At 37.2% G+C, this 27,499-nt stretch overlaps 5 protein-coding genes across 5 annotated transcripts; 1 reads left to right on the forward strand and 4 right to left on the reverse strand.

Annotated features, from left to right (window-relative positions):
- Positions 1–583: 583 nt before the first annotated feature.
- LOC148912115 (uncharacterized) lies at positions 584–4,228 on the reverse strand. Its single transcript, XM_089028029.1, has 2 exons — positions 1,111–4,228; positions 584–718 (listed from the first exon to the last, which is right to left on the reverse strand). Exon 1 carries the CDS (start codon positions 3,916–3,918, stop codon positions 2,365–2,367), a length of 1,554 nt encoding a protein of 517 aa, XP_088884155.1. The 5' UTR covers positions 3,919–4,228; the 3' UTR covers positions 584–718; positions 1,111–2,364.
- Positions 4,228–14,443, reverse strand: LOC116302429 (uncharacterized). Its single transcript, XM_089028028.1, has 3 exons — positions 14,297–14,443; positions 8,249–8,350; positions 4,228–5,916 (listed from the first exon to the last, which is right to left on the reverse strand). The coding sequence occupies exon 3, from the start codon at positions 5,886–5,888 to the stop codon at positions 4,230–4,232; it is 1,659 nt and encodes a 552-aa protein (XP_088884154.1). The 5' UTR covers positions 5,889–5,916; positions 8,249–8,350; positions 14,297–14,443; the 3' UTR covers positions 4,228–4,229.
- On the reverse strand, positions 10,192–13,626 carry LOC148912116 (uncharacterized). Its single transcript, XM_089027958.1, has one exon. It carries the CDS (start codon positions 13,624–13,626, stop codon positions 10,192–10,194), a length of 3,435 nt encoding a protein of 1,144 aa, XP_088884084.1.
- An 8,024-nt stretch (positions 14,444–22,467) lies between the features above and the next one.
- Positions 22,468–26,014, forward strand: LOC148912117 (uncharacterized). Its single transcript, XM_089028228.1, has 2 exons — positions 22,468–23,007; positions 23,357–26,014. Exons 1-2 carry the CDS (start codon positions 22,675–22,677, stop codon positions 25,307–25,309), a joined length of 2,286 nt encoding a protein of 761 aa, XP_088884354.1. The 5' UTR covers positions 22,468–22,674; the 3' UTR covers positions 25,310–26,014.
- Positions 25,585–27,380, reverse strand: LOC148912118 (uncharacterized). Its single transcript, XM_089028229.1, has 2 exons — positions 26,904–27,380; positions 25,585–26,609 (listed from the first exon to the last, which is right to left on the reverse strand). Exons 1-2 carry the CDS (start codon positions 27,113–27,115, stop codon positions 26,192–26,194), a joined length of 630 nt encoding a protein of 209 aa, XP_088884355.1. The 5' UTR covers positions 27,116–27,380; the 3' UTR covers positions 25,585–26,191.
- Positions 27,381–27,499: the final 119 nt, after the last annotated feature.

Consider the following 27,499-nt stretch of genomic DNA (forward strand, 5'->3'; position numbering starts at 1 on the left):
TTAAAAAGTGAATTAGCTCGTTGTGGTTTAAGCTTTTTTAAAGTCAACTGTGCGATTATTCATTAATAAAATCATTAAGAGCTTTTCCTCTTGACTGATTTTGATATGCCGAAAAGCTAAATTTAATTCCTAATACATTTCCAAAGCGAATGCTTTCATTCGATGAATACAAAGAAAAAGATAAGTATTTCCGCGAAGATAGTACATTTAAGGCCGATCAAAAGAGGATTTATACCCCATGCGCGCTACAATACAATACGCGCTACAATACAATACGCGCTACAATACAATACGCGCTACAATACAATACGCGCTACAATACAATACGCGCTACAATACAATACGCGCTATAATACATTACAATATTTTTCCATAAATGTATACATTTTTTGAAAGCCAAATAAAGGTACTTTTCGAAAAAGTTTGTAGAATTGCCTGTTTGGGAAAGACCAAAAACATTTATTGCCTTCAAAGTGACTATCTACCGCACTTCATTTGACAACTTCCCTTAGGATCAGACACGTTTGGTTGAGGAATGAACCGACTCAGGAAAAAGGTAAAAAATCAGTTCAAATTTCATAACTTAAGACTAATCTTTCCTGATTTATTCCTTAAAATAATTACATCGATACACATGCTGGGGTTAGACCCTCTTGTCTACACGACTAAGTTTATCTTAGATAACGATACTCCCCACTCAATCTATCCCGTGCAATACCTACTGTTATACACGTGTTGGGGTAAGACCACCCTGACTACACGACTAAGTTTATCTCAGATAACGATACTCTCCACTCAATCTATCCCGTGCAATACCTACTGTTATAAACGTGTTGGGGTTAGACCCTCTTGTCTACATGACTAAGTTTATCTTAGATAACGATACTCCCCACTCATTCTATCCCGTGCAATACCTACTGTTATACACGTGTTGGGGTTAGAACCTCTTGTCTACATCACTAAGTTTATCTTAGATAACGATACTCCCCACTCAAACTATCCCGTGCAATACCTACTGTTATACACGTGATGGGCTAGGCCAACTTCACTACATGACTGATACCTATCTTAGATAACAAAACTCTCTACTCAATCTATCCCATGCAATACCTACTGTTATACACGTGGTGGGTTAGACCACCTTCACTACATGACTGATACCTATGTTAGATAACAAAACTCTCTACTCAATCTATCCCGTGCAATACCTACTGTTATACACGTGGTGGGTTAGACCACCTTCACTACATCACTGATACCTATCTTAGATAACAAAACTCTCTACTCAATCTATCCCGTGCAATACCTACTGTTATACACGTGGTGGGTTAGACCACCTTGACTACATGACTGATACCTATCTTAGATAACAAAACTCTCTACTCAATCTATTCCGTGCATTGCCTACTGTTATACACGTGGTGGGTTAGACCACCTTCACTACATGACTGATACCTATCTTAGATAACAAAACTCTCTACTCAATCTATTCCGTGCATCGCCTACTGTTATACACGTGGTGGGTTAGACCACCTTCACTACATGACTGATACCTATCTTAGATAACTAAACTCTCTACTCAATCTATTCTGTGCAATATCTACTGTTATACACGTGGTGGGTTAGACCACCTTCACTACATGACTGATACCTATGTTAGATAACAAAACTCTCTACTTAATCTATCCCATGCAATACCTACTGTTATACACGTGGTGGGTTAGACCACCTTCACTATATGACTGATACCTATCTTAGATAACAAAACTCTCTACTCAATCTATCCCATGCAATACCTACTGTTATACACGTGGTGGGTTAGACCACCTTCACTACATGACTGATACCTATGTTAGATAACAAAACTCTCTACTCAATCTATCCCATGCAATACCTACTGTTATACACGTGGTGGGTTACACCACCTTCACTATATGACTGATACCTATCTTAGATAACAAAACTCTCTACTCAATCTATCCCATGCAATACCTACTGTTATACACGTGGTGGGTTAGACCACCTTCACTACATGTCTGATACCTATGTTAGATAACGACACTCCCCACTCAATCTATTCCGTGCAATACCTACTGTTATACACGTGGTGGGTTAGACCACCTTCACTACATGACTGATACCTATCTTAGATAACAAAACTCTCTACTCAATCTATCCCATGCACTCCTTCAGTCTTGTATATATACTTTCTTTGAGTCTTTGTGGTGTAACTCGACAGGAAAACCAATACATACAAAACCGTAATGCATCTGATATTGATATAGAAGTATTGTAAGCGTAAGACTGTATCCCGCTAGTCTTAGAGAATTGTGAAATACATGATATGCAGTCTAGGTAAGAAATCTAATGCAGATTATGAAATTCATACTTTTCAAAGTAACGGTACTTAGCTCTATCACACTCTAAAAACTGGCCATATGCTCTTTTCGCATATAAAATGGTTTTCATGTTTTCTTGACTGATGGTGCTTGATAACCAACAAAACTTGGTGTCAGGTTGAAGAAAGAGCATGTGTTCCAGAACAATTTCTCTTCCTGTTCCAATCTTGAAAAGAAAGATTTTCCTGTCATCTTGTAGGAAAATTCTGTCCTGCGACAGGAATAAGATGTTTATGATACGGGTCGCTGGATATGGACGTGTATCAATGCATTCGTATAAAGAACCATCGGATGTGTGTACAATTGTTATGAAACCACCGTAATAGAAAGCTAAGAGATTTCCTTCATCAGAAAAACACACTGGTTGGCCAAAGGATTCCAATAATTCCACAGCTTTGCGTCTTAAAGGTTGAAGCTCTTCACATCTGCAAACAGAAGCTGGTAATCGTGCGTAGATAGGGATTTTCTGGTCCACTTTATTGTAATCACAGAGAAACAGTTCTCGAGTTGTATAATATGAGACTGGAAATGATGATTCGGATAAATCCGGGGAGAAAACGCCATTATAACTTCGATTATCAGAAGTTACACGTAGCTTGCCAGTCCATATCATTTGGACAAGAAAGGTTTCATCTTCATCAGTAAAACAATGTTCCACAATCCTTCCTGCTATAAGCGAATCACAAGTTCTTTCTAACAGAATATGACCAACATTGCTGACAGCCAGAATCTCGTCGTCTTGTTGCACAACAATAGGATGACCAACCTCTTCGCCTGTTTCTCCTTTCATTATATATATCTTATTGTTGAAGCATCTTGTAACGATGAACCAGGACTGACTGTTACCAAATACATGACATGATCTTATCACATTTGGTGGCTTAAAGCTTGTGCGTTTTCGTAGAGTTGTAGCATCAACGATATCGATGTTGCCTCTTGCACGTACTGGTGTAACAACAACAAACTCATAGCCAGGAGACATGAGTATCTTCTTCTTCCCCTCAAATCTTTCTTCGTTGACAAGCGTCCCATCAAACTGGTATTGCTGTACTAAGGTTTGTTGGTCCAAATACGTTACAAGCAATAATCTATCATTAGCAACTAGGAACTCTGTAGAATCAGGATCAGTTACCCACTCTTCTTTGAACAACTCATTTCGTTCAAGATATGGAAGTTTTTTTTCATCGAGGAGAGCACGAGGGTTTGGTGTTATTTGATCTATTTTCAACAGGTTAAAAGCCTGAAGAGCGAACGCCAAACATTGACCAAAGTTTGGAAGATTATGGAAACGGCAACTTGATTGATGTTTATCGTGATATTCCTGAAAAGTTTCGAGAACTTGGTTATAAACATCCCTAAGCTCTTCAGAAAGAGATTCTTTAAAGTTGTTATCAGGAGATGACCAAACTTGTTGTGAATAGCTGTGATTACTTTCATAAATTCTTCTAGCAACATTCAATGCTTGTGAGCAGAACACAAAACAGTTTGTCTGAGTTTCCAGCCTTTTCTCTTCACTCATGTAACCAAGTCCATACTCCAAGGCATACGTCTCACTGTCTGTCAAAGTGAGTGGCTCATTTAGTTCTTTAGAACCTTGCCTTATATCTTCCAAGACTACATAGCAAACCTTAGCAAGTATTCCACTACCGTCACCTTTTACTTTGAAGACATGGTCTCCAGTTGTGAGCCAGTCAATGACAGTCTTATGAAATACCGACACGTGATCATCCTCTACTGGGAACAACTGGTGCAGAAGGTGAATGGCTTCCTTTCTCTCTCCGTTTGGTATTCTAGACTCCTCGCTAAGGCCAAGGATTTCGTAGAAAATCTTTATTCGATAGGGAACTTGGCCGCGACCACAGCATCCAGCATCTTGAAAAACCCCACTTCATCATTCAGGCGTGGTACGAGTTCTTTCCTTAGTCTAGAGAAATAATCATCATACACGGAAGTGATTCCTTTGCCTTTGGGAAAGTGTTCCAATGCTTCTTGTAGTGACGTAATGTCTTTAGTTTTCAAGAAATCAATGACAAAAAAAGCTACCAAAAATAAGCCTTCAGTCAAATGAACAAGTTCAAGAATTTCATTGGAAGATTCACTAGTAGAAACTTGTCTCAGTTCTTTCAATTTGTCACTGAAGAAGCACTGAAGATCACGTTTATTTCGCTCATCCTCTGGATCAATATCGATGACAGTGCCGAACATCTCCAATGCAGACATACTTGGTGGTGGTCTTGTGGAAATAACGAAACGTAACCAACGTGGCAAGCAAGAAAATCCATTTGTAAGAACTTTGTAAAATTCCGTTTTCAAAGTATTACAACATTCATCAAGAGCATCAATGACAATCAGTACATTGTTCATTGATGTAATATTACAACATGGTTGAAATAATTCAGTGAATAGTTCCTCACATGTTAAATCTGAGAGATTCCCTCCTTCAAAAAGTGGTTTAAGTCTTTTCTCCAAAGCTTCTTTATAACCAGGAACTGAGTCACAGAGTTGCCTTGCAATGGACTGGAACATCAATCTTGGGTTGTTTTGTAGAGAGTTGTAGTGTTGAAAGAAATGGCAACCACCAAGAATGCCTTGCTCTTTGTATGTTTCACATATTTTAGCAGCGACCACTGATTTCCCCATTCCAGGCCCCGCCTGAATCACCATTATTGGGCATGACTCTTTGCTTTTCACATGTGTATTCACTTGGTCAAATATCCACTGACGTGTATCGGGATGATAAGAATTACTCAGTAAGCCAATTGAGTGACTGAAGTCATCATGACGAAGGTTATTAATATTTGAAAATGAAGTCGAATATGTTAGCCTGGATTGAATATCTGCAAAACCTGACTCCATGGCTGAGTTCAGCTTGTCTTGGCCGAATTTAATCTCTTCAAGTCGCACTTTTATTTCTTTGTCATGCAAATGCCAGTCATTAATTAACTTGTTGTAGTCTTCAGTCCCAATTGGAGAGGACTTTAAGTCATCAATGTCATCCTTCTTTAGACCCAGTGATACAAGAGCTGATGAAATCTTTTTCCAGTAATCCTCAAACTGGACATCACCAATTTCAGCAACTGAGCTGTGTGCTATGACCTCATTCCTGTAGGACTTTATCCTGATTAGCTCTGCCTCAAGTGTTTTATCTGCTGGTGGTGGCAGGGTGTCCCATCCAGTGGGTGGTTTTGTAAGTTTACAAATGTTCCTCAACAGAACGAACAATAAGGTGATGTCAAAGTCCTCAGATTTGGGGATGGCACCACTTGATGGGTAAAGTTTATCCCATTGGTTTGGATTCAGTACTCTTCTCTTGGGCTTCTTCAGATTAAGTAGTTTGGGTTTGAATTTGTTTAGCTCAGTTGCTAAAGTACAAGCAGGAATCTTTGTATCTAACACAGACCTTGCTGCTTTTGTTCCTCCATCGTAAAGAAGCCTACAGAGTTTGGTGTAGTTAACTTTTTCCGGTGTTTCTGTAACCCAACTAGACATACTTGCACGGAGTAGCTGCTGATTTAATCTAAGATGAAGAATAAATAGAGATTATCACATGTTAAGAACTTGATATCGTTTTTATTCACGAGTTTTTCCGTATCATATCGCGAACGAGCGAGTTCTTAACATGTAATAATTTGTTTATTACACATTTAGGCTCGATATATAACACACACAAAATGTTTTATTGTCTTAAATATCCTTAACCGACTTACACCATTTCAAAATGTTAAAGAATTATACGTTTCCAATTCAATATCATTCAAGATATTAAAGCTTAATTAAAAATGTAAGAAGCACAAAATTTATCTTGAATTTGATAGAAATAAACACTAAATAGAGATTTATCTCGTCACTCTTGACTACTATCGCTAGATTCTATAGTTTACCGTGAAGTGATATCGTATCACTTCACTGATATGGTTTTTATTCACGGCTTTATTTCACGGATATCGAGCTTAAATGTGTAATAAGACATACATATCAGATCGTTTTATTATGATTTTACTGTCCTATCAGACTGCAACAGTATCTAAATGTACACATAGAATAGTAACTATAAAAGGGTAAACTTAACACCATGCAAAGATGAAAAAATGAAAAAACGTTTCTATTTTTAGTGTATTCTATCTGAAACAATATACTAATTACATGTAGAGAGTTGATTGCTGTATATTTACTTTTATTTCAAATTAACGAGACCCACAATGGCCTTTGGTCTTGGAATGCACTATTCAGTATACAGGGCCGGGTTGTTCAAAGCTGGATTAGCGCTAATCCAGGATTAACTCTATAGGTCTTATTAAGAGTTAACCCAGGATTAGCACTAATCGGGCTTTGAACAACTGGGCCCAGTATTCAACCTTTTTTTGAAATAGCTGTATACAATAAATACTAAAATATTGGTTGGAAACAAATATAATGGGAATTAAATTATAAATAAATAATATATAGAATAAATAAAATAGACTGTTTCAAAATATAATATAGCGAGAATAGTTAAATATTGGCAATTAGTTATTAATGCGTGCCGTCAGGTGAGCATCAACACTAATCTTGGATTTCCGGTGTCCCATAAGCCAACAAAAATCTTCTTCCATTTGCCCCCCCCCCCCCCTCCCCCCACCCACTGCAATTATTTCAGGGGCAAGTACTTTTTTCATGTGCCTGTTCCGTGGTTGTGTTTGGTCATGTGTGATCTCTTTCACATAACTTGTTTGGCCCCCCGCCATCTCAACTTCAGTAAATAGTCTTTCCTAGTCTCCCACGCTGCCGCTATTAGTGTCGCAATGCTGACTCCTCTAAGTACTGGAGAGTAAGCGTTGCGTGACGAGACTAATAGCAGCTGTGTAGGAGACTAAAGTGCTCCTAGTATTATATAAATACCAGCTTACTTTTGACCCATATAACCTACATGTAGCTGTTTACCTTCCCGCTATTGCTAAGCCATCCATTAGTAAGTTTATATATTTATTATCTTAATATTTTATATCTTAATATTAGCATAAAACTTGCCAGGGCAACTTATGCTTTGAAATAATTAATAATTAAAATAGTTTGAGAAGCCATATCTAGCTAAGTTGGTTAAGAATCTCTGCTGTCTCATTTTTTCAACTTACTTTAATTTCATTCACTCTTTCACATGTTTGATCTATTATGTGAAATTGTAAAAAAATGCCTTCAAATTTTCATTTAGAGGTATTTTTAGCAACATTGAGTAATTGAGAAATACTCAATTATCTTTGAACTGTCTCAATTATCCATATTTGTATATGTAATAGGACTCCTTAATTGGACAGCATAATTGGACGAGGAAAATTCCGAGGACTGACAAAATTGTATGAGGCCGTAGGCCGAGTCCCATTTGGCAGTCAGAGGAATTTTTCGAGTCTAATTATTTCTTGATTGGGGAGCATGAAATCCCATTACCTATTAATTATATAGATGCCTAATTAATCCCATATCAACAAGACCTGTCCAATTAAAAAAATAATTGGACAGTTACCTATATAGGATTAATAAGAAGCTGTATAATTAATCTAGTAAACTGTACAATTTTGGTGGCAACAAGCTCAAATTTTTTATCTACTTCAGCGACAACACACAAACCTTAATTCCTCTACACACAATAATTATACAAATTTATACCTATCATTGGTTCTTTATTTATTTTTACTTCATTCAATATTGATATATAATCAATCATTTTCAATACATTTGAATAAACTTAAGTTTAAAGTCAATGGCAACAATGCAGCTCTCACGCTCAAAGACATCTTTTTCTTCCCCAAAATGCTGATTTAAAGAATGATGATCCCCACCTCTTAGGATGATAAATTTACTAGTTCCATACATACCCATTGGAAGTGATGAGCTTGATATACCAGCTAGTGATTTGGTTTTTTTTTTTTGCTCTAGCTACCTCTGCTATGCAGTGATAAAGGACCAGCTTGGGCTGCCTGTGGACCAAAGAACCAAAGGTCACTATCTTACATTGATAAAAAAACATGTAAAATTATAAAAGAATGTCCTTTACAGATTCATTTTATATCATATATTATTAATATACAACAGTTGTGTTGCCTTTCAATGTCATTGAGAGGCACTGTATTTTTAGCAAAGAATGTAAAACAATGACCATTGCAGACAATTTATTTAGGAGGTTTTATTGACAATATGCCATTTTTTACAACAACAATTTTCCCCACATTTTAAAAAGAAGACTTATATTTAATCTGCAAGTACCCTGTTTGGGCTGCCTGTGCATAATCTAACTTTCAAAACCCAAATGGTCTTAAACTGCCAACCGATGGGCTCAGTTGGATAAGCATCAGACTTTCGTGCTGGAGGTTGTGGTTCAAGTCCCAGCCAGACCAACCGTAGGGTCTTAAAATAACTGAGGAGAATGGGCAATCACACTAAATGTAAAGTGCCTTTGATTATATTTACATAGGAGGGGCGCTATATAAATCATAAATCATTACCACTAAGCCGGAATTCAAAATCTGGAATCCATAATCGATCCGAAAAAACTGGATTAAAATAAATGATAAATGCAATACTGAGACCCGGAATGACCAAAAACTAAAATGCTACAACCATTATCTGATCAAAGTTAATATAGAGGTGAATGGTTTGGAAACTCCATAGAACAAAGCTTAGTCTTATTTTGAGTTTGAGGTTGAACTGTACCATCACATAATACTGACCTTGAATACTGACCCTGGGCTATTGACATAAAAACCTTGTCCATGACAGGGGCTGTTAGGCTTTTATTGACAAAGGGGTCCCCCCAGGGTAGGGCGTATTGACAATTTGGTCAGAGAAAGACTTGGAACGAGAGAGTTGGCCAAAGCAAAATGGCGGATTTGGTGCGAAAGTCAGAGGTGAGAAAGGTAAGGAATTTGACTCTCATTCAACCTAAATACATACAATTTGTTTGTTTTCTTAGTTTTCTTTTAAAACAATTACAATAAGTTTCCCTTTCAACAAAATTTCTCTTCTCCTCGTGAGGGGCCTATTGTCAATTTGATCCTTTAAGAAGGACTCATTGACAATTTTTTGTCAAAAATGTCGTTGGGGCAAGACATTGATAGGTGCATAATGAATGATACATTAATAATAATAATAATAATAATAACAATAATATATATGGCTTATATAGCGCTTATCCTGGGGGGTGGGGTACTCCCATATATGAACTATACGGGGATGATCCGCTGAACAGGGTATGGTTTTTCGAGCTTCTTGTCATAAACAGGGTATGCAATTTCACTCAAGGTCCAAATTCTTCATGAGTTTCTTGTCATATTCAGGATTTCTATTTTGTATTGACTGAAACTGGTTACCATGGTCGTAAAAAAATGATACATGAGATGATATGATAATTGAAACAGGAACTCAGTGCAATTAATTATACCTTTTGTCATAAACAGGGTCTACAAATACGATTTTTTTTTGTCATAAACAGGGTACCCCTTTCAGAATCCCAGCGGAACACCCCTACCCAAATTCTGGCGGAGTACCCCCCCCCCCCCCCCCCCGGGGCACTTATATACAAGTCTCTAAGCACTTTTAGCAACAGATTGAAAATTACTACTTAGAAAAGGACTTTTTTTAGTTATTTATGACTGTTATGGACTTGAAACTTTCTATAAAGCAAATTAACTATTTTCTGAAAGTATATTGGCAGCATTTTGGGGTCGATAATTCTGTAAAAACGCTCCAATCAGTATCAGTATCAGTATCAGTGTCATTCCGCTATTTCCAACTATAAGTTGATCAGCAGGGACTATATAGTCTACACAGAGCCAAAGTTCTGATGTAGTAGTCCTTTAAGAACTTTTCTGTCTTGTGTAGATTTCTTAGCTTGGTGTTTATCAACATTAAGTAGTTGACTAATTTTGATCCATGGATCTCTAACATATTTAGCAGATGGAATTGCAAACAGCAACTGTTTCGTTAAATTTGAATTTGGTCTTCTACAAACATGTGCAATGTACTTCAAGTAGCGTACGTATATAAAATCACGAAGTGCCAGGGTTCCCACTATTCTTTCCAGGTCTAAGTTCCTATATTTAAAGGCAAACGTTTCTTCTCCGTCACTATTCATTTTCCTTTCCCAGCCATTCCGTACCATTCTTCTTAGTAGACCAAACCAACAGGATTCAAGCTTTTTCAGTTCATCTTCATTTGGTAGTTCAGCCTCAGTACAGTAAGTAAGTCTGGATCTGATACAGGATTCCAAGAGTTTTCTGCGTGTATTCATAGATACTTTATGATCTGTAAGGACGTTCTTGAGCTCGTGGAATTTTCCTGTTGCACGTAGTATTCTGTTATCGACAAAACTTTCCTTCTGATCACTATAAAACATATGACCAAGATACTTGAACTCTTTTACATTTTCAATATCATGTCCTGATATATTTAATAAGCTCTTCTTTTCCATAAGCTGCGCATCATGAAATACCTGTGTTTTGGTTTTCTTAAAACTTAACTCAAGCCCATATCTTAAGCATGTTCCATGGATAATTTCCAGTATCTCCTGTAGATCAGTAAGATCCTTTGACAGCACAACAACATCATCAGCATATAAAAGCCATTTAATTATCTCCACACCATTCATTCGTCCAGTACTCCGTTGATGACATGCATTAGCGATTGTATATGTAAATGGTATTCCCCATCCATTTGGAAAGCGTTGGTCAATTTCACGGGCAGCGACCTTGAGTACCCAGTCAAAGAACCAATTGAATACTGGAGGACTTTCCACACCACCTTGTCTGGTCCCTGCTTCAATAGGAAAATCAGTTTTATCTCCACATATTTTCCCGATTGTTCCATCATATAATAACCATAGAATATCAATTAACTTCTCACATCCAGTTCTAACTTTCAGAACTTCATACATGATATGTCTGGGTACCTTGTCAAATGCAGCTGTTAGATCAATATACAGTGCAATTATACCACCTACAGTGTTCTTTATTATCTTTCGTAGTAGAAAAACTCCATCAGTCGTTGATCTATCCCTTCTGAAGCCAAACTGAGCCTTTGAAATATTTTCCTCATAGCATTCTTTCAGTCGTGTGATAATTATCTTTGACAAAATCTTAGAGATGTTAGAGCCCACTGACAATGCACGGTAATTACTTGCTTGATGTTTACCTCCTTTCTTATGGAGACAGGTGATGGAAAGCTTTAGCCAATCAGCAGGAATCGTCATTGTTAACCAGATACTATTTAATAACATCCAGAGAGCTGTAATTAGATGATTTGAGTGGATTCCATACTTCAACCCTTCAGGTGGTATATTGTCGGTGCCAAAGCTCTTCCCATTATTAAAACTCTTAAGAGCAGATATAATTTCTTCTTTTTCAGGTGGATTGGAATTAATTTCTATTTTCCGGTCATTAAATAAATCTGGATATTTCTCAGAATTTGCAAGCTCTGCAGGCATTTCAATGTCAGCTCTCTTCTTGAAGTGATCTTCAAAATAACTTTTAAGGTCAGAGGGTTTAATTTCAACCCTATTCTGTAACTTTGGGATCATACTGTAATTCTTTGAGAGAGCAAACTCACGTTCAACTTTTCTTGCGTTACTAGCATCATTCAGTTCATTTGCCTTTTTCTCATAATATTCATTTTTGAGCTTTAATTTTAACTTCTTAATCTTATCACGTTGCTCTTTAGAGTTGTCAGAATTCTTGATTAGATCTAATAGTTCACTTGATTCCCATGGTTTTTTTAACTCCTTCTCCTTTTGCGCTACCGGGATTTCACTGTCTAACGCTTCATGAATGGCATAGACAATGTTTTTGTTGATTTCTTCAGGTGCTGTGCAATCAAAATTGCAATCGCTTAAAATACTGTCAATTCTTTTGCAGTATTGTTTTTTACATTCAGCATCATCTCTAAGATGAGTAACATCCCACTTTCTCTTTTGGACCTTTTTTGTTGCCTTCTTTTTGAGTTGTTGTTTTAAGGAGTTTCTGTTACATGGTATGCTTATATCAGATATCAGAATCTTGTGATCAGTACCAATTGTTTGCTTCCAGCTGTTTGTTGGTTTATTGTAGACTCTACAATGTTTCATTAGCTTAAGAAGTTGGGTTCCTGCCAGTATGTAATCAAGTCTTCGATTGATACCATTAGGAAGAGTGTGCGTGTCTCTGTGAATTCGCTTTGTCAAAAAGTTGGAGTTTGCAATACGTAATTTGTATTCTTGACAGAATTCTAACAATAATCTTCCATTTTCATTGGTCTTTCTGGTGCTTGAAGGAGGATTGTTGGGTCCCAGAATTGTTGCAAATCCCTCACAACTATCCTCAGAAATTATTGCATTGAAATCACCAACCAACAAAGGCTTATACTTCTTCAGTTTCTCGACCACCATGGCTTTACGGAGTTCTTTATAAAAGCGTTGTTTTGATTCAAGATTTTCAACTTCGGTTGGAGCATAGACATTGGTAATGCGTATACATAAGCCATAGCATTTAACATAGATTGTTAAGATTCTACCAGGTAGATGCTCAACTGTTTTGATGACTTGCACATTTGGACCAACAATAAAGCCAACCCCTGCTCTATTCTTTTTTTCATATCCGTAGTTAATCCATTTCCATTGATCTTTATTCTCGCCAAATTCAATGTACTCGGAGCCAGTTCTCCAGCTTTCCTGTACACCCAAAATCTGAATATTGAACTGTTTGCACAGTTCGATGGCCAAACCAAGATTTACATCCTTTTTTAGTGACTGAGAATTTAACGAAGCAATTCGTATGTTTTCGGTCTTAATTGGATCTTTGTTAGCGTTCACTGTAGTTGTAGAATGTTGTTCTTCTCGACTAAAATTTCCACACGTAGAACAGTCAAGTTCCATCGTAGTAAATGAAGATTCTTGCAGTGTAGAGCGTTTACCAGACGCAACAGACACTGAGTTCGTCATGTTTGGTTTACCCGCAACAGACTCGTTTAGAGAAATAGAAATTAAATTATTTTCATTTGCCTTCCTGTCCCGAGAGTTGTATGCAAATTCATAAGATGGTCGATGATGCATAACGGTTTCGATTCTGTTCTTGCGAATAGAATCTCTCTCCTTGACCCTTTTGCCAGCTCTTTTACCTCTATTTCCATGGTTAAAGTTGAAGATGATATTAGAGTCGCTGTACTGTGGTTGAGAGTTACCATTCCAGAGACCAGGTCGAGCAAAATTGAAGCTTGTAAGGTCTGGCATTCAACAATGACGGCAATTCCAGGACGATTAGGCTTCAAATATGAGTTCTCGTAGATATAAAATGTCGAAAAAAATGTCCTAAGACTAATAAAAGTTCTTAAAATATCTACAAATTGGAAAAATGTGAAAAAAATCCTAAATCTATACTAAAAACTCAAAAATCTTGTAGAGCTATTGAAAAAAGCATGCGACAATGAAGGCGCTTACATACTAATCGTATTTGTAGACCCAAACTGGCTACAAAATCAGCAAAACATCAAAAGATACAAAAAGATATAAGGGGAAGTCGTTTGTATACTTAAAAGTACTAGCTAAATTTACATGCTACCAAATATTACTGTTAACATAACATTCAAACACTATATATCTACAAACAAAACAAGAGATTGGAGCTGCCTGTACATGTGGCACGAGCGGTGTGACGCCCAAATTACTCACAACTCAACTCAAAATTTTAAACATTTCGTAAAATATTCCTTAGAAGAACTCTAATTTTAATCAAAACTTCAAAGCATCAAATAAGATATTCAAAATCAAGAACAGCAAGTACTGTACTGCTGGAATAAACGAGAATAACTCGTATGATAACGGCACCAAAATGGGCGCCATTTTTTTGTCTTTTGACTCTCTTGGGAATATGCTTACAGCCCATCAATTGAGAACAACTTACTTGATTCTGTTGCTGTCGATCTGATGAAATCTCACTCCCAGCCAAGGGAAAAGGTGATGCGAAGGACAGCAGTGGAGCTACATTTTATACTGTATTGATGCTAAAAAGTGTCGAGTAAAAGAAAGCCGTTCCCTTATACCGAGAAGAATCAAACTTGCAAATTTTTTTTGTTATACCACAGGCAACCCAGGAAGAAATAGTTTAGCTTTTGGATTGGGAGGGAGGGGTAGGAGGGAAGATAAAGAATTTGGTGCACTCGATTTTCAATAAAAAGCAAAACAAAAAATGCCACTGATGGGTATTTTTCTTTAGCAATAAAAAATAAATTGCAATTCTTTGCTTTTATTGAGTCCTTAGACCTGTTCCCAAAAATATCCAAACAGGGAATTTACATGGCAATATTAAGAAGTTTCCCTCTCTTAATTATGAAAATAAGAAATATGAACTAAAAGATTTCAAAGATTCTTTAAAATCGCTTATAGTTCTACGATTTTTTTGCTTTAATTTGCCATTTTATTTAAGTAAGGCTCCTCCCCAGATGAGTAGATCTTCAGAACAAACTCAAGTTCAACAAATAAGAATTGATCAGGATTCAACATCATACTTTGATTAGCATTTCCCATGATTTTCCCAAGAAAATAAATGAAACATGAATTTTTTTATTCTTTAAATTTAAAGTAAATGCTGCTAGTTAAACTCATGGTGGAATTTAGTTCATTCAAAAAGAGAAATGTACATTGTACTCTGGTCCCTGCTAGGAAAATGCTAACCAAAAATAGTTGATCCATAATCCCTTTCGGGGAATGCAGTCCGACTCAGCTGGCCCCTATTTAGGTTTTTTTGTTTTTGTTTACGTACCAAAAGCCATGTCGGATGCTCTTGTGATAAGCGGAAAGTACGTACGTATAGACTAAGACTGACAGAGAAAATGAATGGCTTTTGGACTGCCATGGGATCAAATCCAAATCACATATTTTGTGTATAATTGGAATAGAATTTCAGAAGTGCACACTTATAGCCAAATGACATTTCATATTTCTAATTTTAAAAAGAAAGTTAAAATGCCAAGCAATTATATATGATTGGGTTATTTTCTAGAGTTTTGCGTAAGGGACCGGGGGGGAGGGGGGGGGGGGATGGGTGGGCTGGTGCAAATGGGGAGGGGGCATACCATTTTGTTCAACCAAAAATGAGGGGCTGCATGAAAATATGCAAATATTTTTTGGGTCATGCGTTTTTAGTCTACTATTTCAGGTTTGATATTATTATTTAGTTTACATTTTCCTAGCAAATTTAAAGCATAGAATCTCGGAAATTCGGACCCAAGCAAGGGGAGAGGGGAAAGGGCTTTCGGTGGGTAAAATGTTAAGGAGTGCGTAAGAGTGTTTATAGAGCATGAAAGTATGGATGGGACTGAGTTCGTATGAGTATTGTAGATTGGAAAATAAGGTAACTCAGGGAATAGCGAAGGAAATCGACGTGTTTCAAGACTCTCAGACCAAGGTTGGGTTTGAGTTGGGGGTGGGTCATGTTATTTTATGTTCTCATTCTTGGGGCCATGTCATTTAATGCATTTGAAAGAACAGGGCCACACAAAAAATGCCATGGGAAATGAAAATGCCCCCCCCCCCCCCTCAAATAAATGACCGGTTCCTATAATAAGGATGATCTTTTTTTTTTTTTTCTTTGGTAAAATATGATATCTTTTTGACAGCTTTCCATGTTGGCGCTGTTCGCGCATTTTTACTGCAAAAAGGGTGAACTTCCACGAAATCTCGGATAACTTAACAAAGTCTTGAAGGCTCGAAGACTCGCGGCTAGGTAAATATTCCACCTATAACTGGTACTTAAGTAAAACTAGAAATATAATATTATTAATGATTTGAATTTCTGGCGGTCACCGACGAAGCCCATTTACTTTGAATGTTCCATTTACGAAGTTCCGATCCGTCACAAGAATTGAATTAATCCATGCACATTAAATAATTCTAAACATCTGGGTGCTTTAATGTCTCTCTAATTTCAAGCAAAATAACTTGGAAACGAAGAACAATTTGAAGGAAATCCAACTTTATTGTCCTTAGTAATTTTATTTGTAATAGTTCTCTTTTTCATTTCTCTAGTATTCAAAATTGCAATCAATATGTACCAAATACAAACTCAATAAATGAATTATTCATGTATCATATAGAGGCTTTTCATTGGATGTTTAATCTGGAGAAAAAGAGAGGGTTGATATTCAAAGTCGCCATACAGATATAGGTCACTTTAGAAACGAGAAGAGAATAGACCAGTTTCGAATTCCAAGTTACCGCTGTGTTCCTTGATTACAGACTCATTTGCACAGGGTTAGCCTCGTATCAGTGTTTAAATATTCACAAATACCAACGGTAAAGTAAAGAATGCACAACTTCAACAATACAAACACTTTGAAACTCGACGGACCTTGACTTGAACACGTGAATATTCTGCACAAGCTCGAGGCTAACCCTGTGCAAATGAGTCTGTAATCAAGAAACACAGCGGTAATTTGGAATTCGAAACTGGTCTATTGGGCGAGTTTTGAATATTATTATTAGATTATTATTATTTTTCGTCATTTGAAAGCGTATCAAGATTAGCAATTCTGGTAAGTTTTAACCTGTTTCAATAAAAAGAACCAGAACCTATGGCTTTCTAAAATGTCACAAAATTGCAACGTCTGATGTATGGGCGCAAATGTTCCTTCTAACCATATATTCTTTGTACATTTTTGGCACTTTTGAAAGCCTTTATTGCTTTCTCAAAAGATTTTTTTAATGTTTTAGAAGGTAGAAATAAGAAAGGGTTTGAATAGGGTTCGAAACATTAAAAAGTTCATGAAATAATAACCATCCGCCACCCGGATAGCTCAGTTGGTAAGAGCATCGGTCTGTTGTGCGTGGTTCAAGCCCAGAAGACCAACACTCAGGGTCTTAAAATAACTGAGGAGAACAAGGGCGGATCCAGCCAAAATTGGGGGGGGGGGGGGGGGTGGGCTAATTGAGTTTCTTCCGTCAACACAACGGAAAACATTATAAATAAGCATCGTTTTTTTTTTCCTGCTGAAGGAGGGGCCCCTTTGCCCCCCCCCCCCCCCCCCCCTGGATCCGCCCTTGGAGAAGGTGCTGCCTTTGTAATTACACCTACAAATGGTTAGACCTTCGAGTCTTCTCGGGCAAGGACCTAAAGCCGTAGGTCCCGTCTGTCTTATAATTCACTATATAATAACCCTGTTTATAAGGCGAATGTAAAAGACCCACTGAAAGCTGTATATGCTGTTATTGTGTCCCCTGCCTTCACGAGAAAAAACATCAAGAATCAACCAGCTGAAAAAAAATCATTCTCTTGTAACTATTTGGCACATTATTTTTATGTGTGAAAAAATATGAATTATAACTTGAACTTCCAGAGTGTTTGTTATTTGTCTTACTCGGGGATTACAGAAAGGTAAATTCGTTTTCTCATAGTAATCAGTGTTTCAGTTGACAAATGATGACAAATAAACTCAAAAGCCTCCTATGACATCACACTCACAAGTTACCATATTGGAAGCATGAACCTTGATATCCCCAAATCATCACTCAAAATCATATAAAAATATTTCACCATTCAACTATTCACTTAATGTAAATCAATACTGAAAATATTGAGTTAGGGGTGAGGGGCACTTTATAAACTAATTACGATTTTGAGACGGCAATACCACAAAATATTGTCGTATCAAAAATATAAGAAACTATTTAGTGAATCTCGATACTAAACAGTAAAGATGAGAAGTATAAGAAATAAGGATGCACATTGATGCATTGAGGAATAACGTGCCACCTCGCACGAAGCACACAGACAAAGGAACATTGATACTGACAGTGCAGATGTTTCACTACTCCAGGGCTATCTCAAGCGCCCTTTGCGTTGTTATTATTGTTTCCTTTGGTTTCAACTGGTTTAAGTGTATATTTTTTGTAAACATACTTCTACTACTAACAATATCAATACTAAGGTATTGCTTTAGCATTTGATAAAGTCATGTTCGACGACTTATCATTGGCATAGAAAAGTAGTCAGTTGTAGGATCTGTACTGAATATGAAAGTACTCCAAAAGTACTCAAGTATTGACGAGTATCTCTAAATTTATTGAAGAATTTAGAAAATAGATAACGCTAAAAGGTATGACATACACTCTACTTAAAAACAATGCTTTTTCAACTTAGAAAATATTAGTTTATAGCGGTTTAAATGGAAAATGTCAAACGCAATACATGATGGGGAAATCCTTGGAAAGATGTTATTTTTATGGAAAAGAATACATCGTTAATGTTTTTTTTAAATTTCTGATACCCTCAACTCAGTTTGACTCAATGTTGAAAACTTTTTTTTGTTTTGTTTTTTTTTTGTTTTTTTTGTTTTTTTTGTTTTTTGTTTTGTTTTGTTTTGTTTTTTTGTTTTTGAAATGTTATTTCAGGTGTTTTTAATTGTATTGATGATATTGGAATTATTCATCGTAATAAAGAACATCACCTAGCGGGTCACTTAACTCTGCACGATTGAACGAAACTATATCATAAAATCCTTTGAGTGGAACCTTATCCGGCAGATAAAATTGAATGGGGTTGTACAGATGTTAAACTGCTGTTAGTTTTCAGTCGTAGAAAACAAATTGAGAAGAACTCGACACAAGTAAGCCTTTTACTGCACAGTTGTTTATGTGACAGGTTGGTAGATTTAACACTTGCAGTAACCCCAGCGAACAAACCATCGTCACCAACAGCCAACTGCTCGGGAGATATCTTAAAACGTCCGCGTTTTTTGAGTGTGATGTAATTCAAATATCTCTGTAGGCTTTACTTTTTGGACCTTCTACTGAAGAATAAGTATATAAATACGGCTTCTGTAATGTTAAATTGTTTTGTATAGGTAAACTTTGGATTTTAAGGCAATGAGGTGTCAGGTCAAGAGCCTCCACTGGCTGGCTTTCTGTTTCTTCTTTACCGCCATCACAACCACAAAAGGTAATGCAAACGTATCTTGATATTTTGAAGATTTAAATTAAAAATACACAGTTCAATAACAATCTTTCAGCAGGCGACTGCCCTAGTCCCTGTAAATGTTTCTACTACAGTGGCACGCGTTATGTTACGGACTGCTCGAAAAAAGAATTGAAGGTGACACCTAACGGTACATTCGAGAATATTACAGAATTTCTGTAAGTTTTATTTATTGACTGCTTTTGTTTGCTTGTTTGTTTGTTTGTTTGCTTGTTTGCTTGTTTGCTTGCTTGTTTGCTTGCTTGTTTGTTTGCTTGCTTGTTTGCTTGCTTGTTTGGTTGGTTGGTTGGTTGGTTGGTCGGTTGGTTGGTCGGTCGGTCGGTCGGTCGGTCGGTCGGTCGGTTGGTCGGTCGGTTGGTTGGTTGGTTGCTTTGTAAGTTGGTTTGTTGGTTGGTTTGTTGGCTAGTTTGTTGGTTGGTTTGTAAGTTGATTTGTTGGTTGGTTTGTTGGCTAGTTTGTTGGTTGGTTTGTAAGTTGATTTGTTGGTTGGTTTGTTGGTTGGTTGGTTTCATTTCGTCATATTTTCTTTAGCTTATTGAATGACAACCGCTTGACATCGTTACCTGCTGGCATTTTCGATAACGTCAAAGCAGTAAGATCGATGTAAGTTATTAGTTCTTCTAAACAGCAAAAAAGGGGGGGCCCTGGGGAGAGGGCCAAGGTTAGTAAAAAACGGATTTACCAAATTAAACACCGACAAACTTGTACTGTATATATTCTAAATATTTCAGATATTTACAGCAAAATCAGCTAAGCTCGTTGCCTCTTGGAGTCTTTCATCACAATACCCAACTCCACTCGTTGTAAGTGTGAATGGAGTAAAACTGCTGTTGCGACAAAGTGCGTTTTGTGGAATTCTTGAAGTTCAACCACGTGACTCAAAATCCCTCCAAATGTAACAGCTCCATGTCGGTTGATCCGTAACAAGACAATAATAATAAAAATAAGGCTTCAGTAGGAGGGGGTTGAACCGTGTAGTACCATAACCATGCTCCGGAATATTTCAATATGCAAATTAGGAGTTTTGATACCATATCTGGAGTTATGAGTTTGGTTTCAATATGGCCGCGCATCTCTCACTTAGCAAACTCCCCGCTGAATTTCCTGACTTTCAGAAGAGACTTACTGACTTTTTCAATCAAAAATTATGGAATATCTGTCTTTAGTTTAGTTTTTGGAGTTTTTGAAGAAAGAGATCGTGATTTTTCGCCGGGCATCGTAAAAAATGTATGGCTGTTACACGTTTCAATCACCTTATGAGTTTCTGGGCCTATACATTTAGAGGAAAATTTTTTCAATAATGAGCAATAATGGCAAAAAGCGCCAAAAACTAGACTTTCGTATGAGTTTTGATTCCAATTTTCGTTTTGGGTTAACACTCAAAACCTTTTTTAAACAGTTAGAACTGATGTACTATGATAAAATGCCTGTTTGAAGCGTTATTTTCAATTGTACAAAGATGTTTTGTTGCATTTGTGTTAGAATGTTGCTTTGTCAGGCTTTTTTATAGATAATATATGAGAAATAAGCAAATGAAGGCCTAAACCTGATTTTCGGATAAATTAATTTTTGCTTTGGGTTAACACTTTGATTCCACTGTCATCGGTCATCTCCACTCATCCAAACAAGTTAAACTTTCTGAATGACAAGATTTTAGCCTTGTTCAACAGCCTTTCTTCAAGAAAATAGTTTTTGGCGCTCACTGCTTGAATACGAAAAGAATTCTCTCTTAAGGTAGCTCCATATAGTTAATTTTTACCGCGAGGGAAATGGGAACGAGTTTTATGATGGCGCGAGCTTTTAAAGCCACGAAAAACAAAATAAAGATGGCGGTGCGCCAAGCAGTTTCAAAAAATGTCGTAAAATTACTTTTCAAAACATGCTGGAATAAAAGAACACTGCAAATAATCCAAAAAAATGTCCAAACAATTACATCAGTGCCTTTTAACGACTCAAGTGAAGCTCAAAACAAGTTCAATTTTAATATTTCGTGCATTATCGATGAGCCTGCGAGTGGTAATTCCGCGAGAAATTCAGCAATATCATGGATGGTCGGTGGGTTTGTATTGGCTGGCACAAATGTTTACCTCGCTCGCTCAGTTTCGCACATGCGCAAATACGGATCTTGTAGAAATTTTATTTTGATGACGTAATTGACTAATTTTTGTGCGCGAATTTTGAAATTAAAAATCTCGGAAATTTGGCAGTAAAATGTCTTCAAATTTTTACAGTGTTTTTTCGATATCAAAAGCAATTAGCTTGCAAAATATTTAGCGAGTCCTAACGACAGAATGTTTTTAATTGCGAAAAGACAGAAATTGCGTTAAATCTAAGGTTCTGTCGTTGGGATACTTAAGTCGCGGTGTCAAATGATGAAATAAGTAGTATGATTTCACTTAACAAATTTAGAAAAAAATTCACCGCGAAAAACTCGAGCTTTAATTTTTTTTATTACAAAAAAGCCTCAATTAAGACTAACGTTACGTTGCTATGGCGACCCGTCATGTGATATTTTTTTGTAAAAACTGAAACCTTGATTTACTAATATTAGTACAATGCGCAAAAAAGGGTCAAAACATACTTTGTTTTTTTTAAATACAGCAATATGTAACATGTACCTCAAAAGCCTTTTAACTATATGGAGCTACCTTAAAGTAGACACTAATTCCATTGTTTTTATTTTGTTTTACTTTGATTGTTAGCCACTAATTGTACAACTCTGTAAAACCTCCCTTTTTGGAATCGGATCAGAATTTTATGAAATGACAGGAAAGTTTCCCAACCCTTACATGATACTATTCTTTTAATTGTCAGATTTTTGTATCATAATAATCTGAGGTCGTTACCAGCTGGAATATTCGATAGAAACAAAGATCTTATGAAAGTGTGAGTTTTCAAACTGTTGCTATAAACATTAGCATGTCATTTGCTTTCATTCTGAAGTAAGGGAGGGGTTTTCTTGTTGTTCTCCGGTTTTCCTCCCTCCACAAAAAATAACTTCTAAATTTCAGTACTCCAGTTTCGAGTACTCTTTGCTCAGCCTTAAAGGGCAACTTACCCCCCAAAATGACCCATTTTTAAGAGAAAGTACATCAAATGAGAAACACAAAAATTCAATTTTTAGAGGGGATAGAGCATCCGTGTTCCTAAAAAAATAATTTCAAAACATCGCATATATCGCTCTGGTGGCCGCCATCTTTGAGCCCGCGATAAATTACCGCATTCAGGTGTGACGTCACAACGTCAACGTGTGTTTGGATATGTAGAGTTTTTCTGTAAGCATGAGAGTTTGAAGTGGCTTTTTCGACAAAATGGTTAATTGTTGCGTGCCTGAATGCACTAACTATTCGACAAAAACAAAAGATGTTAGCTATCACAAGATTCCTAAAGATTTACAAATTCAGAAAGCTTGGATTTCTCGTCTAAGACGAGCAAATCTGCCGCCATTGAAGAATTGCTATGTATGTAGCGAGCACTTCGAGGATGGTTGCTTCGAATCCGACCTTATGGAGCAACTAACAGGCGAAAAAAGAAAAAGGAGGTTAAAGGCTGATGCAATTCCAAGTATTTTTAACTTTTCAACCATCCCTAGTAAAAGAAGAGCTACGACAGAAAACCGTATAAGACGACAACGACAAAAAGAGGTAGGTGATTTGTAGTTTGTGTTCGCACGTGCACTGCTAGATTGTCAGTGTAATATGTAAGTCTTATATATATATTAGAGCTATTTCGTGACTGGTCTGTGACTGTGCTCAGACCAAACCAATGCATTAAATTCTTAATACTAAGTTTACCGCTGCGGGTTTAGTTATGATGAATTGCGGATGAATAAGTTATACGCTCTTTCATATGGAGTCAATGAAAGTCCTATAAACAATTAAAGCTTGAGTGTCGTCTCAACTATCGGAATCAGTGAGAACCCCAGTAACTGCCATTCATTGTTATTTGTATTTGTTCTATAAATGATTATGTTTACTTCTTTTTCCCCATAAGACATTGGATAACCTACTGACTCCAACTACACATGCACTTGATGAAATGGTTGAAGAATCTGATATGGAGGTTTCCTTCGATGAAACACCTTCCAACAAAAGGGACTTTGGAGTCCAGTGCTGTCTGGATGAAAAGCTTTCAATACGAAAAAGCACCTCAACCCAAACAGAAAATGTGGATGTTAGTGTTGAGACTTCTGATGCCTGCATTCAAGTAGAAGGAAATTCAACATTTGAGCAATTGAACAGTATCCTGCATGACCATCCATACAGCTATACTGCTCCCTCTGTACCCATGAGTGTGTCACCACAAAAGTCTTGCAAGAATGATGTATCACCACAGAAATCTGCAAAGTCCTGTGGGTCTTTTCCTTTGTCAGATGAAGAAGTGAATCTTTTTTCAAGTGATGAAGAGGATGAATACATTATCTCATCACAAGAAACAAATTCTTCAACAGACAAAGAGTCTGAACCTGAGTATCACTTTGACACCTACATCAAAGAGCCAAAGTATTTGGTATTTGCAGCATGCCTAGGTGAACTGTTCAGGTTTTGTATCAACTGTGGTTCCATCGTAACTGACACCAACATTACCTGCACAGGAAGCATGGTAACGGTTAAAACCATATGTATGAAAGGTCACAACTGCTTGTGGAATTCCCAGCCTCTCATCAATCGTGCACCGGTAGGAAACCTTCTAATCTGCTCATCTATTTTGTTCACTGGTAACACTTTTACAAGAATCCAAAACTTTGCCTCATGTCTTGGGTTACGATTTATCAGTGAAAAAGTTTTTTACCAAAATCAGAATAGGTATCTATTTCCTGTAATAAATGATACCTGGGAAAGAGAAAGAAGAGCCGTTTTACAAGAACTGTCAAGTAAGCCTCTTGTATACTTGAATGGGGATGGACGGTGTGACAGCCCTGGCCATAATGCCAAGTATGGTACATACACATTTATGGACAATGACTCAGGGAAGATAGTTTCCTTCTCTGTGGTTCAGGTCACAGAAACAACATCTTCAAATGCTATGGAGAAAGAAGGTTTCATTAGGAGTCTTGGTAGTCTTGAGGATGAGGACGATATTAACATCAAGAGGATAACTACTGACAGACATACCTCAATCACTAGCACCATGGAAAAAGATTACAGCCACATCAAACACCAATATGACGTATGGCATTTGTCAAAATCTGTTGTGAAGAAACTCAACAAGAAGGCCAAGTTGAAAAAAAGTGCTGACCTTTCACATTGGATCCAGTCGGTCTCAAACCATCTGTGGTGGTGTGCAGCAACATGCAATGGTAGTGTGCAGCTGTTGAGAGAGAAGTGGGTCTCTATCTTGCATCATGTGACAAACAAGCATTCTTGGAGAGATGCAGAGATCTTCAAAAAATGTGACCATCTTCAACTAACCCGGAGAGAAGCTCGTAAAAAGTGCTGGCTAAAACCAGGATCTGCAGCTCATGTAGCCCTTGAAGAAGTGGTCCTTCAACCAAAACTGCTGAAGGACTTGGCAAAGCTCACTGACTTCTGTCACACAGGTGGGCTTGAAGTATACCACTCCATGATCCTGAAGTACTGCCCAAAGAGAGAGCACTTCTCCTACAAGGGTATGGTTGCTAGAACACAACTGGCAGCCATTGACAACAACCACAACACAGGAAGGAACCAAGCTGTGATTCAAAAGCCAGGGACGAGGATGGGAGAGGCAAGATACCGCCCATGTTTCCCAAAAATGCACAAGCGTTGGGTAGTTAAGCCTGTGTTGGAAAAGAAAAGTTATTCTTTCCTTCCTGAGCTTCAAAAGAAAGTGCTGGGATTGTGTGATGGCTCAGAAGTTGACCTCCAGGAAATTGAAGAAGTAGACCTACCAGCAAACATTGCAAGTTTGCCTGCACCGGATAAACAGGAATTGATTCAGGAACACCGGTCCAGGTTTTCAAGATAATCTAAATTAGAATTAGCCTTTGTGTACCTGCAGGTCATATGACCCTCCACTGTTTGGTCCTTCTTCCCCTCCCTCAAGTCCCAATCCCCCTCTGCTTTGCAGGCTATCTTTGGACAGTCGTGTAAAATACTGGTAAAAGATATCCCTTAATGAAAAAAGCTCCCAGATATGGAAAGGTACACGACAGACCCAAGTATAAATGCTATATACAAAATATGTAATTTTTAAAAATGACAAGGGGACCTGATGAAACGGGCAGATAAGTATGCAGTACCTTTTAGATGTTCAAATGAAAATTTTATTAAAATATTATTTCCATTTAGGTAAGAATTGACTGTAAAAAAGAGGTCTTTTCTTTACCTATCTACACTACCTTATATATGGGAGTCTCCCCCAGTATGAATATATTAAAGAAAAATATCCAATTGAATGGTGACATTTGCTTCAGCATATTTAACATTTTTGCTGCCAGGACTCGTATAACTGCAAATTTTGCTTGGTTGGCTAGTGATCGTGTTCACTAGTGCTTTGTACACTAGGTTCACTATTCAGCTGGGTATTTTGTTTAGTGTGTTTTTAATAATAAAATATGTAAAACATTCAAAAAATGTTTGTACCAACAAAAAGCTTTTTATATAAAAAAGAAATTTATATAACACACCTTTCCGTGTACTGCATCCTAAATGAATACATGATTCTTATGCATATTGGTCTCAGCTTTTTCTAGTCTATGTTTTTGTTTTCAATTATCTTGCAATTAAATATGCCAAAAAATTGCAATTCCAGGAATTTTTCCTGATAGAAAAAAATCCACTCTGTATAGTAACTGAAGTAAGGAATAAATAAAATGTATATATTCACTCCATGCAACATTATATCAAGCTAATCATCTGCATAATGAAAACCCTCAAACTGAAAGTCCTCCTCTACTCCAGGAGGAGGGAAGTGTGCTCTGATGCACATGACAGCACAAGAGGGCAGAACAACCCGAACTTCCTTTCCAAGAACTCCCCAGCACCATCTTGCTAGTTGTCTATATGCAATGTGTCTGTACTGCTTCTGCTCTGGGCCTTCATAAGCATCTCTGTATTGCTGTTTGTACTGAGCCCATGCGGTTCGAAGAACATACTTATTGCCACAAACAGGTAAGAATCCAGGATGTTGAGTAATGCATGGTGGTGGTTCATCAGCATCTCCATCTTCAACAACAGACTGGCATGTTGCAACTACTTTTTGGATTTCTTGGCAACAAATGCATTCAGCTATCGTACCCATAATTTGGCAGCTACCACAGGTACACCTATTAACAAATAAAACAATCCTTAGTATTTTTGAACACTATCAATGATTGTCCCAAGTGAGAGTATATACACAAATTGTGACACAACTATATCCCTGAATCTGTGTCCTACAGTATATAACTTATTGACAACCAAGCGATGTTTAATTGTGACAGTTGGTTTTGCTTTTGGTTGCAAAGGTCGTGAGGCAGATTAAAATGCATAAATATACAGTGCAAGAAAGTGGTAAACACGACTGTAAAAAATGGATACGTAGTTGAGTTTTATCGTGATAAGAAAGAAGTAAAACTTACCAATCTGAATTTGTTAGTCGATTGTTCTCTTGTTCATCGTCTTCAATAATGTCACTGTCAGATCCTTCTCTGAACTCTTCATCTGAGGAGATTTCTATTTCTGGTTCGAACTGATATGGCCGTAAAACAAACTCGTCCGTTTCTAAAAATTCTTGAGCAAAATCGTCTCTCGAGCTGTCCGAGTCTTCGGAAAAAGAATTAGACTCTGACATGCCTTTAATTGAATGACCAGGCCGTATTTCGTTCGTAAAATATTGAGTAAAACGTCTCAGAAACAGGGGAAGAAGTCAACCAAACGCTCGTAAACAACTTGACGCCGTGAACTCTTATGACGTTGTGACGTCATTACCTGTTTTTCTGAGCCCGCGATAAAAGTGCAAGATGGCGGCCACCAGAGCGATATATGCGATGTTTTGAAATTATTTTTTTAGGAACACGGATGCTCTATCCCCTCTAAAAATTGAATTTTTGTGTTTCTCATTTGATGTACTTTCTCTTAAAAATGGGTCATTTTGGGGGGTAAGTTGCCCTTTAGTCTCGGTTGTGGGTGAAGAAATAGAAAACGCGCGCGCGGCTGATGTGTGCAGTTATAAAGC

Source organism: Actinia tenebrosa, unplaced genomic scaffold, assembly GCF_029948245.1.
Source record: "Actinia tenebrosa isolate PJP-AT-01 unplaced genomic scaffold, QUT_ActTen_1.0 PGA_scaffold12__29_contigs__length_12842862, whole genome shotgun sequence".
In the NCBI taxonomy this organism is placed as follows: domain Eukaryota; kingdom Metazoa; phylum Cnidaria; class Anthozoa; order Actiniaria; family Actiniidae; genus Actinia; species Actinia tenebrosa.